The sequence below is a fragment of the Salmo salar genome, chromosome 20 (assembly GCF_965601325.2).
Source record: "Salmo salar chromosome 20, fSalSal1, whole genome shotgun sequence".
Classification (NCBI taxonomy): Eukaryota; Metazoa; Chordata; class Actinopteri; order Salmoniformes; family Salmonidae; genus Salmo; species Salmo salar.
This window is the reverse complement of record NC_138310.1, coordinates 38,140,254-38,153,799: the sequence shown is the minus strand read 5'-3', so window position 1 is coordinate 38,153,799 and position 13,546 is coordinate 38,140,254. Positions and strand designations below refer to the sequence as shown.

General features: G+C 40.7%; 1 protein-coding gene across 1 annotated transcript; it reads left to right on the top strand.

Moving 5' to 3' along the window:
* Positions 1-13,320, top strand: LOC106580586 (polyadenylate-binding protein-interacting protein 1). The gene is made up of 11 exons (XM_014161803.3): positions 1-372; positions 7,603-7,751; positions 8,085-8,282; positions 8,418-8,530; positions 8,647-8,758; positions 9,076-9,201; positions 9,428-9,534; positions 9,745-9,859; positions 10,077-10,131; positions 10,214-10,295; positions 11,438-13,320. Exons 1-11 carry the CDS (start codon positions 183-185, stop codon positions 11,523-11,525), a joined length of 1,335 nt encoding a protein of 444 aa, XP_014017278.1. The 5' UTR covers positions 1-182; the 3' UTR covers positions 11,526-13,320.
* Positions 13,321-13,546: the final 226 nt, after the last annotated feature.

Genomic DNA, 13,546 nt, shown 5'->3' with positions numbered 1-13,546 from the left:
GTTGTAATATCCGTTCGAGAACATAAAGTAGCTAGCTTGCTAGTAAATATGAAAATGAGGTAGGGTGAGTGAGGCCAAACTAAATAATTCCGTAACAAGTTATTGGAATTGCCAAACCGCCTCAGTTTTTTGTTGTTGTTGCGCCTCACCGAAAAGGTCATAACACAAAAAAAGCAACAGAGATGACTGAGAATTTCGACCGAGCTCCAGGCGCAGGTAGAGCCCGTATAAAGCCAAGAAGCCCCGGCCTTGCAGATGTAGGAGACGGGGACGCCACATCTGTTTTCAACCAGCGTGAGCCTCTTCGGCAACCTCGGACGTCTCCACCTTTGACTGAGAACAACCCAAACAATAGTGACGCTATCGGCGGAGGTAAGATTTTCTGTCAGATCAACTATGCATTTACCCATTTGCTTTAGCTAGCTATGTGTGTTAACAAGTTAGCTAGGTAACTAGCCCGAACAACTAATGGTACTAGGCTAACATTCTAGCTCCCGAGCTAGAGCGACCGAGGTAAAGACAGTTTCAGGTTTGATATTCGACGGATATTCCCTTGTAGTTTTACTTACGTCCACCAACAGCAGTTAGGGACCGTCAACATGGCGATAAATCACATTTTTCAAATTTCAATAGCTCTTTAACTATTACTCCTAACACTTTCAAACCTGGTTCTAGCTAACCCGATGGCATAGACACGTTGCATACACTTTCTTTTTGTTGATTTACATCTCGCACTATTTTAAATTATTTACATTTATTAATTTCAATAGCTCATTGGTCATATGACCTAGTGACTTCAAACAATGTTCAGAATGTCCACTGACTACCCTTCTATATTGCACACCCTTTAGTTAGTCCATTTTCATCTTACATGATTTTACATGAATTTTTCTACATTTAGAATTGCAATAGCTCCTTGGACATGTGACCTACTGACTTCAAACATGGTGCAGAATTTACACTGACTACCCTTCTATATTGCACACTCTTGTTTGTACTGTAAAATCACAGTGTAATGTACATTTTTCATAGTTTTACATTTCAATAGCTCCTTGGTCATGTCAATTACACCCCTAAAAAGTGTGCAGTGGATATACACCCATATTGCATGACCTCTAGTCATGCATCTTCTATATTGTTGTACATTAATATTAGTATGACAATTAGGGGGTTCAGTCCAGTGTTGTGTACCCTTTTCTTTAATATTTATCTATAATAATTGGTCGTTTTAAGTACTTATTTTCCCTGTGTTTTTTTTCTTCCCCCCCACAGTATTTAACAGTGGTACACAATAGGAGAGAGACAGATAATATCTCCTTTCGTTGTTAATATTAACCATAAAGGAAAAGGGCAAAGTATGAGAGTCATGCTATTAATTGTCCAAAGCAGGGATGGAGAGTGAGCTAGTGAGGAAGGCTGCAGTGGGTTTGCTGGTCAATACATATACTGAACATGTAACCACAGTAATGGTGGCCAGTAAATCAATGAATAAAAATGGATTATTGACAAATTAAACAGAAACTGTAGACCTTTAATCTTTTCCAACATGTCAACAGATACTTAACTTAAAATAAGTACAAAACATTTCAGTTGTAACTTTCTCTTTATCCCTGGTTGATGTACATTTCAGAGCCTCTTCAGTGTGGATGGGGTATAGCATACATTTTCAACAACAAAGACAGCACTTCCAGTTTGTGTTCTTTACTCTGTTGAACTCTTTTGTCTTCATTCCTAGGCACAGCACATGGAACCACCGTTGGCATGCAAAACATTCAATCAAAACAAAACAAAGCATAAGACATTATAAATAATATCAATGACGAATTAGCCATCCATTGTGTTATATCATTAATTGTCTTACATGCTGTCACTGTTGTCAAAAGATTATAAACATGTTAAATAAAGTTACTAACCCAGTCAGTCTTTGGGCCACATCCAGGTTCTTTATCAGTGGCACACATGAAGCAGTTGTTGGCTTTGTTGAACTCTGAAAGCATAGGCATGAACTGAACAACTACATAAAAATAAAGAATTTACTTTGAATTAAATGTCATTACATACCAGACATTTTTAGTATATCCTCAGTCATTTCTTTTCGCAGTTGCTCCATGTGTTTTTGAAGGTTCCATATCAATTTGAGAGGGGATGTTGGGGAAGTTCTGTGCAACTTCCTTGGCCATCTTCACCAAAAAATAAAATGGAGTTTTTGACCTAATTGTCACATAACAGCATAACATTCATTGTTGAAAATTTAACTATCAAACCTGCATTACAAAGACCCCACAGCTGAAGGTGTCCTGCTGCATAGTGTGAGTTATTTCCCCTCCTTTCCACTTTATGTCCACCTAGTCGTCTTTTCCATGGCAGGATCTTCTCATTTTGAAGTATTCTCTTTTTTATGTAAAAATAATGGAATTATGATTAGTTATAGGCAAATGAGTACACAAGCCAAATTTGAATGCTGTTTTCCTTATCACTATAATCTAGTAGTAATAGAGGTAATTTAATTTATGCCGCATTCTACACACAGCCTAAATTATAGGCACTGAACCATTTACAGGACAATAATAAAAGTAGCATATAGGATCCAACCCTATCACAGAGTGAACAAATGTAGAGTGTTTGTAGACTTTAAGAAAAAAATATTAAGTGACAGTTTCATCAGTATGTGCTTAAAGAAAGTCATATCAAAGATCACAGATGAGTGCCCACCAAATCTATGACAACAGAGAATGAATTGTAAGCACCAAAGTGTGTTTGTCAAAATATTATCTGAAAATGTCAGTTGTTGAACATAAATTACTATTGCAAATAGAAGTATTATGATATATGCATTTGAGGAATATTCCATGTACCAACACTACATGTAGTACGGACATAAGACATTCCCACACAGTATTTTTTTTTATTTCACCTTTATTCAACCAGGCAAGCCAGTTGAACAAATTCTCATTTACAACTGCGACCTGGCTAAGATAAAACAAATTAGTGTGACACAAACAACTACAGAGTTACACATGGGATAAATAAATGTACAGTCAATAACACTATAGAAAAGTCTGTATACAGTGTGTGCAAATAAACACTGGAGTGATAGATGTGCAGAAGATGAATGTGCAAGTAGAGATACTGGGGTGCGAAGGAGAAAAAAAAATAACAATATGGGGATGAGGTAGTTGGCTGGGGTATTTACAGATGGGCTATGTACAGGTGCAATGATATGTAAGCTGCTCTGATGGCTAATGCTTAAAGATGGTGAGGGAGATATGAGTTTCCAGCTTCAGTGATTTTTGCAGTTCGTTCCAGTCATTGGCAGCAGAGAACTGGAAGGAAAGGTGGCCAGAGGAGGAATTGGCTTTGGGGGTGACCAGTGAAATATACCTGCTGGAGCATGTGCTACGGGTCGGTGCTGCTATGGTGACCAGTGAGCTGAGATAAGGCGGGGCTTTACCTAGCAAGGGCCAGCCAATGAGAGCATACAGGTCGCAGTGGTGGGTAGTATATGGGGCTTTGGTGACGAGACGGATGGCACTGTGATAGACTGCATCCAATTTGCTGAGTAGAGTGTTGGAGGCTATTTGGTAAATGACATCGCCGAAGTCAAGGATCGGTAGGATAGTCAGTTTTACGAGGGTATTTTTGGCAGCATGAGTGAAGGATGCTTTGTTGCGAAATAGGAAGCTGATTCTAGATTTAATGTTGGATTGGAGATGCTTAATATGAGTCTGGAAGGAGAGTTTACAGTCTAACCAGACACCTAGAATATGTGGACAACTACAAATACCTAAGTCAGAACCGTCCAGAGTAGTGATGCTAGGCGGGCAGGCAGGTGCGGGCAGCGATTGGTTGAAGAGCATGCATTTAGTTTTACTTGCATTTAAGAGCAGTTGGAGGCCACAAAAGGAGAGTTGTATGGCATTGAAGCTCGTCTGGAGGTTAACACAGTGTCAAAAGAAGGGCCAGAAGTATACAGAATGGCGTTGTCTGCGTAGAGAATCACCAGCCGCAAGAGCTGATGTATACAGAGAAAAGAGTCAGCCTGATAATTGAACCCTGTGGCACCCCCATAGAGACTGCCAGAGGTCCGGGACAACAGGCCCTCTGATTTGACACACTGAACTCTGAGAAGTAGTTGGTGAACCAGGCGAGGCAGTCATTCGAGAAACCAAGGCTGTTGAGTCTGCCGATAAGAATGTGGTGATTGACAGAGTCGAAAGCCTTGGCCAGGTCGATGAAGACGGCTGCACAGTAATGTCTCTTATCAATGGCGGTTATGATATCGTTTAGGACCTTGAGCGTGGCTGAGGTGCACCTATGACCAGCTCGGAAACCAATATGCGTTGCGGAGAAGGTACGGTGGGATTCGAAATGGTCAGTTATCTGTTTGTTAACTTGGCTTTGGAAGACCTTTTAGAAAGGCAGGGTAGGATAGATATAGGTCTGTAGCGGTTTGGGTCTAGAGTGTCTCCCCTTTTGAAGAGGGGGATGACCGCGTTAGCTTTCCAATCTTTGGGGATCTCTTGAACAGGCTAGTAATAGGGGATGCAATAATTGCGGCGGGTTATTTTAGAAAGAGAGGGTCCAGATTGACTAGCCCAGCTGATTTGTAGGGTCCAGATTTTGCAGCTCTTTCAGAACATCAGCTGTCTGGATTTGGGTGAAGGAGAAATTGGGGAGGCTTGGGTAAGTTGCTGTGGGGGTGCAGAGCTGTTGACTGGGGTAGGGGTAGCCAGGTGGAAAGCATGGCCAGTCGTAGAAAAGTGCTTATTGAAATTCTCGATATTTGTAGATTTATCGGTGGTGACAGTGTCCTAGCCTCAGTGCGGTGGGCAGCTGGAAGGAGGTGCTCTTATTCTCCATGGACTTTACAGTGTCCCAGAACTTTTGAGTTTGTGCTACAGGATGCAAATTTCTGTTTGAAAAAGCTAGCCTTTGCCTTCCTAACTGCCTGTGTATATTGGTTCTTAACTTCCCTGAAAAGTTGCATATCGCGGAGTTATTTGATGCTAATGCAGGATGTTTTTTTGCTGGTCGAGGTCAGTCAGGTCTGGAGTGAACCAAGGGCTATATCTGTTCCTGGTTCTACATGTTTTGAATGGGGCATGCTTACTTAATTTCTCTAGGGTAGGGGGCAGTATTTTGACGTCCGGATGAAACGCGTGCCCGTCGTAAACTGCCTACTACTCAGGCTCAGAAGGTAGGATATGCATATTATTAGTAGATTTGGATAGAAAACACTCTGAGGTTTCTAAAACTGTTTGAATGATGTCTGTGAGTATGACAGAACTCATATGGCAGGCAACAACCTGAGAAGAATCCAACCAGGAAGTGTGGAAATCTGAGGTTTGTAGTTTTTCAAGTGATTGCCTATACAGTGTACAGTGACTTAGGGTTCATTTTGCACTTCCTAAGGCTTCCGCTAGATGTCAAGTCTTTAGAACCTTGTTTCATGCTTCTACTGTTACTGGGGAGAGAATAAGAGGTGACTCAACAAGATGACTGCCTGAGACCAATGAGTTGTTTACTGCGCTGTCACGCAGGCGCACCGTTCCTTCTTTTTCCTCTGTAATGAATAAGCTATTGTCCGGTTGGAATATTATTGAATATTTATGTTAAAAAGACCCTAAGGATTGATTGTAAACATCGTTTGACATGTTTCTACGAACGGTAATGGAACTTTTTGACTTTTCGTCTCAGGTTTTGCGCTCGCGCATTATGCCTTTGGAATAGTGATCTGAACGCGCGAACAAAACGGAGGTATTTGGACATAAATATGGAGTTTATCGAACAAAACGAACATTTCTTCTGGGAGTCCTGGGAGTGCATTCCGATGAAGATCAGCAAAGGTAAGTGAAGATTTATAATACTATTTCTGAGTTTTGTTGACTCCAGAACTTGGCGGGTAACTGTATAGCTTGCTTTGATGGCTGAGCTCTGTACTCAGAATATTGTACTCAGAATATTGTACTCGGAATATTGAACAATCTGCTTTCGCCGTAAAGCTATTTTGAAATCTGACACAGCGGTTGCATTAACTTCAATGGGCTACGTGGGACGCTAGCGTCCCACCTGCGGGACACACTATTCAACAGCCAGTGAAATATAGCATGGCGCGAAATACAAAACAGCAAAAATCTCATAATTTCATTTTCTCAAACAATCAACTATTTTACACCATTTTAAAGATGATAAGATAAAGATGTAGGAATTAATTTTACCAGTTAGAAATAGTAGGCCATGCATCAAATAAGTATTTTCATCAGAAAAACTAACCCTTAAATGCACTATTGCATTTTGTAAGTTGTCTGCAGGTGGCTTGTTGTGAATGCACTCAAATATCAAGTCATTATCAGGTTATGTAAACTGCGTTCTAATACTCAACGTAGAAGGATTTGTCTTAATGTACAGTATATGAAAGTTATGCTATGAAAAATGATTCTTTCAAGCTCACTCTGACTGACAAATCCCTGCCTATTACTGTGATTTAAAAAGAGCATATGAAACATTGTTTTGCATGAGGCCTACCTGTGCTCCTTCCTTTAAGCACCTCTGTTTGAACACCTCTCCTGTCCTTGATCCATACCACATACAGCCATTTGCGGATCTTTACAGTGTCCATGTGAAAGATAGTTATTGCGAGGCTGTTAACTTCAATTTTTTTTTTTTTTAACAACCATGTAAAATGAATGCCTACAAAGCTTACAGATTTAAGTCTAATAGCATGAGATGAAAGTAGACAAAACATCAGTGTGCGATATGAAGGTATAGTCAGTGGACATTCTGAACCTTGTTTGAAGTCATTCGGTCATATGACCAAGGAGCTATTGAAATTTTACATTTTGAAAAATTCATGAAAAACGTGTGAGATGAAAATGGACAAACTAAAGGGTGTGCAATGTGTAGGCCCACTCAGTGGACATTCTGAACCTTGTTTGAAGTCAGTAGGTCAAATGACCAAGGAGCTATTGAAATTTGAATGTAAAAAAAGTTTGTACTTTGTTTACATTAACTCGCTTTCTCACTCTAATTAACATGCGGAAATGTGAGCAGCATTTTGTATTCCTAGTTGTATTAGTTAGGGAGCTAACTAATTCAAGTAGGAATACAAAATGCTGCTCACATTTCCGCATGTTAATTAGCTTTGGAAAGCGAGTTAATATCCAAATCATGAAAATAAGACCTGTGCAATGTTGTGCACAAGTTTTCCAACATCATGACACTTATTTGGAGTCTGTGGCTCAAGTGGTTTGAAAGCTATTGATGTTTGAAAATGCGAATATCCGTTGAATATCCAACTTGAAACTGTCTTTACCTCGGTGCTAGATCGCCCAAACTATCGTTGTTTAAAACGCCCCTAGAACATTTGAGCCCTCGGACGAATTACCTAAATAGCTATCTAGTTGCACCTGTCACTAAATGTAAAAGTCAGTGACTTAGCTGCTAAATGAAGTGCAAGGACGGCGGCCAAATCACGTCACATGACGAGCTAGGTCACTGCCACCCAGTGTCCCTGTTACAGGGCAAGCACATTACTTAATGTGCCACCCAGATCTCTATTGCTAGTTACATGTTTTTAAAATAAATCTTAATTTGCTTCCTCAGAAAGCAGAAGACCAAGCAAACCACACCAATTCATTCACAACCACAGCACTCCTGCCTCCAAAGTGAAAAGTGTGGACTCTCTGGTGAATAGCTCCATTCTGTCAGCCAATGCACCGGAGTTCTACCCTGCTAGCTTCTCCCCCTATGAGGTATGAAAGCAGTGGTCCTGCAGGCTTTTGTTCCAGTCCAGTACTACTAACACACCTGGTTCAACTAGGGTAATCACTAAGCCCCTTATTAAATGAAATCTAGTGTGGTTGTGCTGGGTTAGAACAAAAAGTCTGCACACCCGGTAATAATGGATATGGATAATGGGTTGCCTAGTGTCTTGGCGACTGCACTTTACATTATAAGGACCAAACTAATCAATCACCTCATCCACAACTAATGAGTAGCTCTCAGCTGGAGGTACTGACTGTAGCTACTAGCTAGTTTCTATGTTTTTCACCTATCTTCTATTACAAGTGTTCTCCATTTTATAGGAATCCGTTTCGGAGGATGGCAGTGATGGCTATTATACTGAGATGACATTGGCTGAATTGGTTGAGGAGTTTCTCAGCTACCTAAACTCCTCGCCGGGGTCCTTTGAGACGGACATTGAACACATGGTAAACATGCTGAACAGCTGGGTCACTACTGAGGAGACGCTGCAAGAACTGGTGGAACTCATCTACACACAAGTATGTGTATCAACACACACACACGGTTCGGTCATCTACGTGCTTTTTCATTTTATAGCGATTCTATACTGTAGTTTACTGTATTTTGTTTTAGTGTCGTTTAAAAAAAAAAAGTGTTTATGTTTATTTTTGCAGTCTACTGCTATCCCCAATTTCTCGTACACTGGGGCAAGGCTCTGTAACTTCCTGTCTCATAACCTCGTACTCAGCCCAGCAAGTGGAAACTTTCGTCAGCTTTTACTAAAACGGTGAGCTTTGTTAGTATAATTTCATCACCAGCTTAATCCTGATGCTTCACCACAAGAAACACTTGTAGCCATTTATACAGAAACCCTCTCTCTTGCTCTGTATCTGGGTGCTGTAGGTGTCGGACAGAGTATGAACAGAGAGACGTAGCGGTGCGGGGAGACCTGGAGACACAGAAGAAGTTCCATGCCTATGTGCTCTTTCTGGGGGAGCTTTATCTCAGACTGGAGGTGAGCAGGAGCACCTTTGTCCTGTCCCAGGCTTTTGGGGGTATTTATGCGTTGAATTGAGCTGAATTTAATTTGGTAAAAACATGTACAGCAAGATGTACATTGTATTCCAGAACAAAAGCACTTAAAATTATTCATTAAAACACTTATTTCCAAAGTGACACTCGATTTTAAAAACGATTTCCATTTCAGCCCCTCACAACTTTGACACTTGCCTCCCATAACCCAACCTCCTTCCATAACCCCTCCCCTCGATCCATTTTGAGTTGATAATAAACCCTAGAGAATGACAGAACCTGGCCTCTTGGTTGTCTCAGGTGAAGAGTGCAAAGGGGCCTCCATCCCGAGCTGAGATCCTGCTAATCGCCCTGAGGGAGCTGATGAATGCCCTCTTCTCTAACCCAGTGGATGGAAACCTCATCTGTGCTGTCAAACTGCTCAAGGTTATTTCGCAACTTTTCTGATCTCTAAATTCAAGCTGACTCAATGTTCCACGTCATCTGTGGTACAGTTATTTACTGTGTTTCAAGAGAAATCTGCAGGCCATCATCCCGAGTGAATGGAAAAGATTGTATTACAATGTAATAATGTTTATCGTCAAGTTTGTTATAATGCGCAAGACAAATTCCCCTATGTTACATTGAAGTTTATCTGTGATGTTTTCTGTAGTTGACAGGCTCGGTTCTGGAGGATGTGTGGAAAGAGAAAGGGAAGTCTGAAATGGACCAGCTAGTCCAGAGGATTGAGAACATCGTACTGGACGCCCAGTGCAGCAGGTGTGCGTGTGAGATGAATAAAGAGACTTGTTTAGTAGAAACACTCTGTCAAAACTACCTCTGCCACATTTAGAATTAAAATGAATGCTTCTTAGATTGGATAAAAGCTGGTTGAATGAATGAATGACTGTCTGTTGTGTGAAGGAGATGTTATTGATGCTGACTGAGTGATTGGTCCAATGAATAAAGGACTGCCTGTGTGTCCATCAGAGATGTGAAGCAGATGTTATTGCGGCTGGTGGAGCTGAGGTCTAGTAACTGGGGCAGAGTCCATGCTGCTGCTGCTTCCGACGCTACACCTGACAATGACCCCAACTACTTTATGGTGAGGAGTTGGGGCTAGAAAACAACACTACTCCCTCCATCTAATCTTCTAAACTTCTAAAGTTTCAAGCCAGCTCCCAGCTTTAAACCCGTGATCCAAAAGGAATTGGCACCGATCCACCTTTTTGAGAAACAGGTTTAGATGTTCAAATTTTAATTTCATGCCCACTAACCTTTTCACCGCTGTTCTTTGTGTCTATGTGCGTTTCTCCTCTCAGAATGAGCCTACGTTCTACACTGCAGACGGCACTCCCTTCACAGCAGCTGACCCTGGTGAGTATATCGACATTATTCATCAAGGTAAAACCCTGCAAAAGCTTTGCATTGTCCCTAAATGCATGTTTTTGTGTTACAGAATATTCCGAAAAATACCAGGATATCCTGGATCGGGAAGACGATTGTTTCCCAGAGGACTGTGAAGAGAATGGAAATGAATCGTGAGTATAGCTAAATGACAAATATACCTATGTTAATTGTCTATACAGTGATTAGTTGTGGTCATGATCTTTGCTCTTTCAGTTGCCTTGGTTGGTTTCTCGTGTGAGTCATTATGGTACTGAATCCGTAAAATATATGTATCTGTGGATCTAGAATATTCCTCTCTAGTTCTAGAATGCTATTTTGTAGTTCTAGAATATTTGTTGTTGTTGTGGGAGCCAGTCAAACACACCAAATAGGTCAGACAATCCAGTGCCATAGTTACTAATACACTGTAGGATTGATTGTGTGACCTTTTACCCTCGGCCATATCATGTGTCCATATGCCAAGGTCACATGACCTGAGAGCAGCGTGAGGTCGTTCACTTGTGGGTCAGTGTGATTGTCTTGCCCACAATGCAACAGGGGAAGCCAGAGCCTCTGATTCAGACTAGTCAGCAGATGGACCAGAAAGGGGGCTTAGCCGACCCCTGTCTACCCCTCACTCAAATCAAATGTTATTTGTCACATGCACTGAATACAACAGGTGTAGTAGACCTTACCGTGAAATGCTTACTTACAAGCCCTTAACCAACAATGCAGTTGAAGAAATAGAGTTAAGAAAATATTTACTAAATAAACTAAAGTAAAAAGTAACACAATAACAATAACGAGGCTATATACAGGGATACCGGTACTGAGTCAATGTGCGGGGGTACAGGTTAGTCCAGGTCATTTGTACATGTAGGTAGGTGTAAAGTGACAATGCATAGATAATTAACAGTGAGTGGCAGCAGTGTAGAAAGAAAGGGGGGGTCAATGTAAATAGTCCGGGTGGCCATTTTGATTAATTGTTCAGCAGTCTTATTGGTCAGGCGTCTTATGGCTTGGGGGTAGTAGCTGTTAAGGAGACTTTTGGACCTAGACTTGGCACTCTGGTACCGCTTGCTGTGCGGTAGCAGAGAGAACAGTCTATGACTTGGGTTACTCGAGTCTTTGACAATTATTTTGGACTTTCCACTGTTTGTTTGTCTTTTCCTTTGAAGGACTGTGACTTTGATCTTTAGTTGTACACTGAAACAAACCTGTATATAACCTTCATGAATTTGCCTGCACTTTGTTCAGTTCATTCTTAATGAATATACATTGTTTTGTGTTCCAGGTCGTTCAATGACGAGGATGAGATGGACCCTGAAATCGAGGAAGCTTTTGAGAAGTTCTGCCTGGAGTCCGAGAGGAGACGACGATGAGAGCGCTGCGACAGGCTGAACTGGCACATACCTTTCGTGTTCGACATGCTGGAATGTTTGCGACTGGAAAAAATCTAAGAACTAGCGATGTTTTTTTTTTTTTTTTTTTAACAATACAGTTTGCTATTCCTGGCAGTTCACTTACAGATTTTCTTCTGGCTGGGATTTGTGTTGGTTGGAAGATGGGGGACAATCAACTGCATCAATAATCCGCTGAGTTATACCGACTGTTCTGAGTTTGGATTTTTTGGGGGGTGGGCGGAGTTCCTTCTCTGCTTTTGATTCTTTCAGAAACACTTATTTCCCTTGGTCTTCGTCTTAACGCCACAGGGAAAATGTGTGCTGTGGATTTGAAACACAGCCACCCTAAAAACCCAACACTAGATATAGAAAGAAAATATTTTTTTCTGCCTGTCCACACTCAGTGACCCATATCATATTTCTGCATTCACATTGATGTAGCCTCTGAAGTAGCACACAGATGCAATGCTCATTTCCTGTTACATTTTTGGGTGGTTGTCCTGATAACTGCAGGCAATTGGCAAAAAAACGCACTTCAGAGCCAAAAAATCTGATCTGAGCATCCAGATTGAGGTCACATAGATTATCCAGATGGTATCAGGATTGAGGTCCACATATGGATGTGGTATTAATCTGAAGTCGAAAGATCAGATTCCATGGGGTTTTGTGCTGTTTACACATTAGGGAAAATAGCAGATGGGTATCAGATGTGCAAGTAATTGACAATCTGAATGGGCTGCCTATGTAAACTTATCTCAACAGCAGAGTAGCAAACTAACTGTATAATCAACGACAGAACATAGGGTTCAGCTCCAGGAATACTGCAAGGGCTTATTCAGTTGGAGGTGACACTCAGACTTGCAGATACAAATGTGATGTATAGAACGGACACTGCACTGCATCGGATGTTGCTACAGGGTACAACAGGGTAAATAAATACAGTATTCAAGAGAATTGTATGTTCTCTATAGTACATCTCAGCTTTCAGTGTTCTGAATGTTGCACTATTGAACTCCAGGGCCATTTTGTTAATTATACATCTGTGAGGAGTTGGCCATTTATTTCAGTTTGATGGTCAACCACCCATTATCAGTCTATGCATTTTAAGGTGGTGGATTTGTGAAACTAACAAAGGAGCTTAAAGTACTGAATACTGGCAAGTGGCAGCAAACTGGCCATTAAAGAGAACTCAAGTTATTTCAACTTTAGGGGTGTTTTGCTCTTCCTTTTACAGGTTCAAAGTAGCGTTTTTTAGAATGTGAAGTTATTTCACAGAATTGTTTAGTACAGTTCTGTCTCTTGCTGGGAAGTGGGAACGGGGTCATTTTGAATCCAATTTGTTTGTTGAACAAGAATTTAACACCTTTGCAGTCGGCAGTTTGAAACTGATTAAGAGACCACTGCAACAGAAATCTCTCAGGATGGATTCCACAATATATTCTTAGTAGTTCATCATCAATTGATGAACCCCATACAAAGGAATGTTTGTTTTATAGTTTGTAAATAATATTCACAGTATTGTTTGTCTGCAATAAATTCTTTATAATATGTATATTTCACACACTAGTCTAGCTAGACATCCATCATATTGGCGACAGATGTTCATGCGAATATTCTAAAATCCGCATTAAAATAATATGCACATTTTCCCACTAGTGGTGTTTGTAGCAAACAGACTTGTTGCTGATAAGTCAGTGCGTGATGACATAGTGTACACAAAATGTACTTTTTTGCTGAAATTTTCAAGTACCAAATAAAATCTTACTATGGATAAGAGCAAGAATATTTGTATTTGTCAAACAACATTCATGTCACCAGAATAAGACCCTCAATATTTATTGGAAAGGAGCATCAAGATCACTTACAGATGGACTTTTATTATGTGCATAACTTACAGATGGACTTTTATTTTGTCTTGCAGTGTGTGGATTCTTTCAATATACGTGTTACCTGAAAAGCTCAGTAGGTGGCGCTATGCTCATTTTGGTCAAAGTATGCGC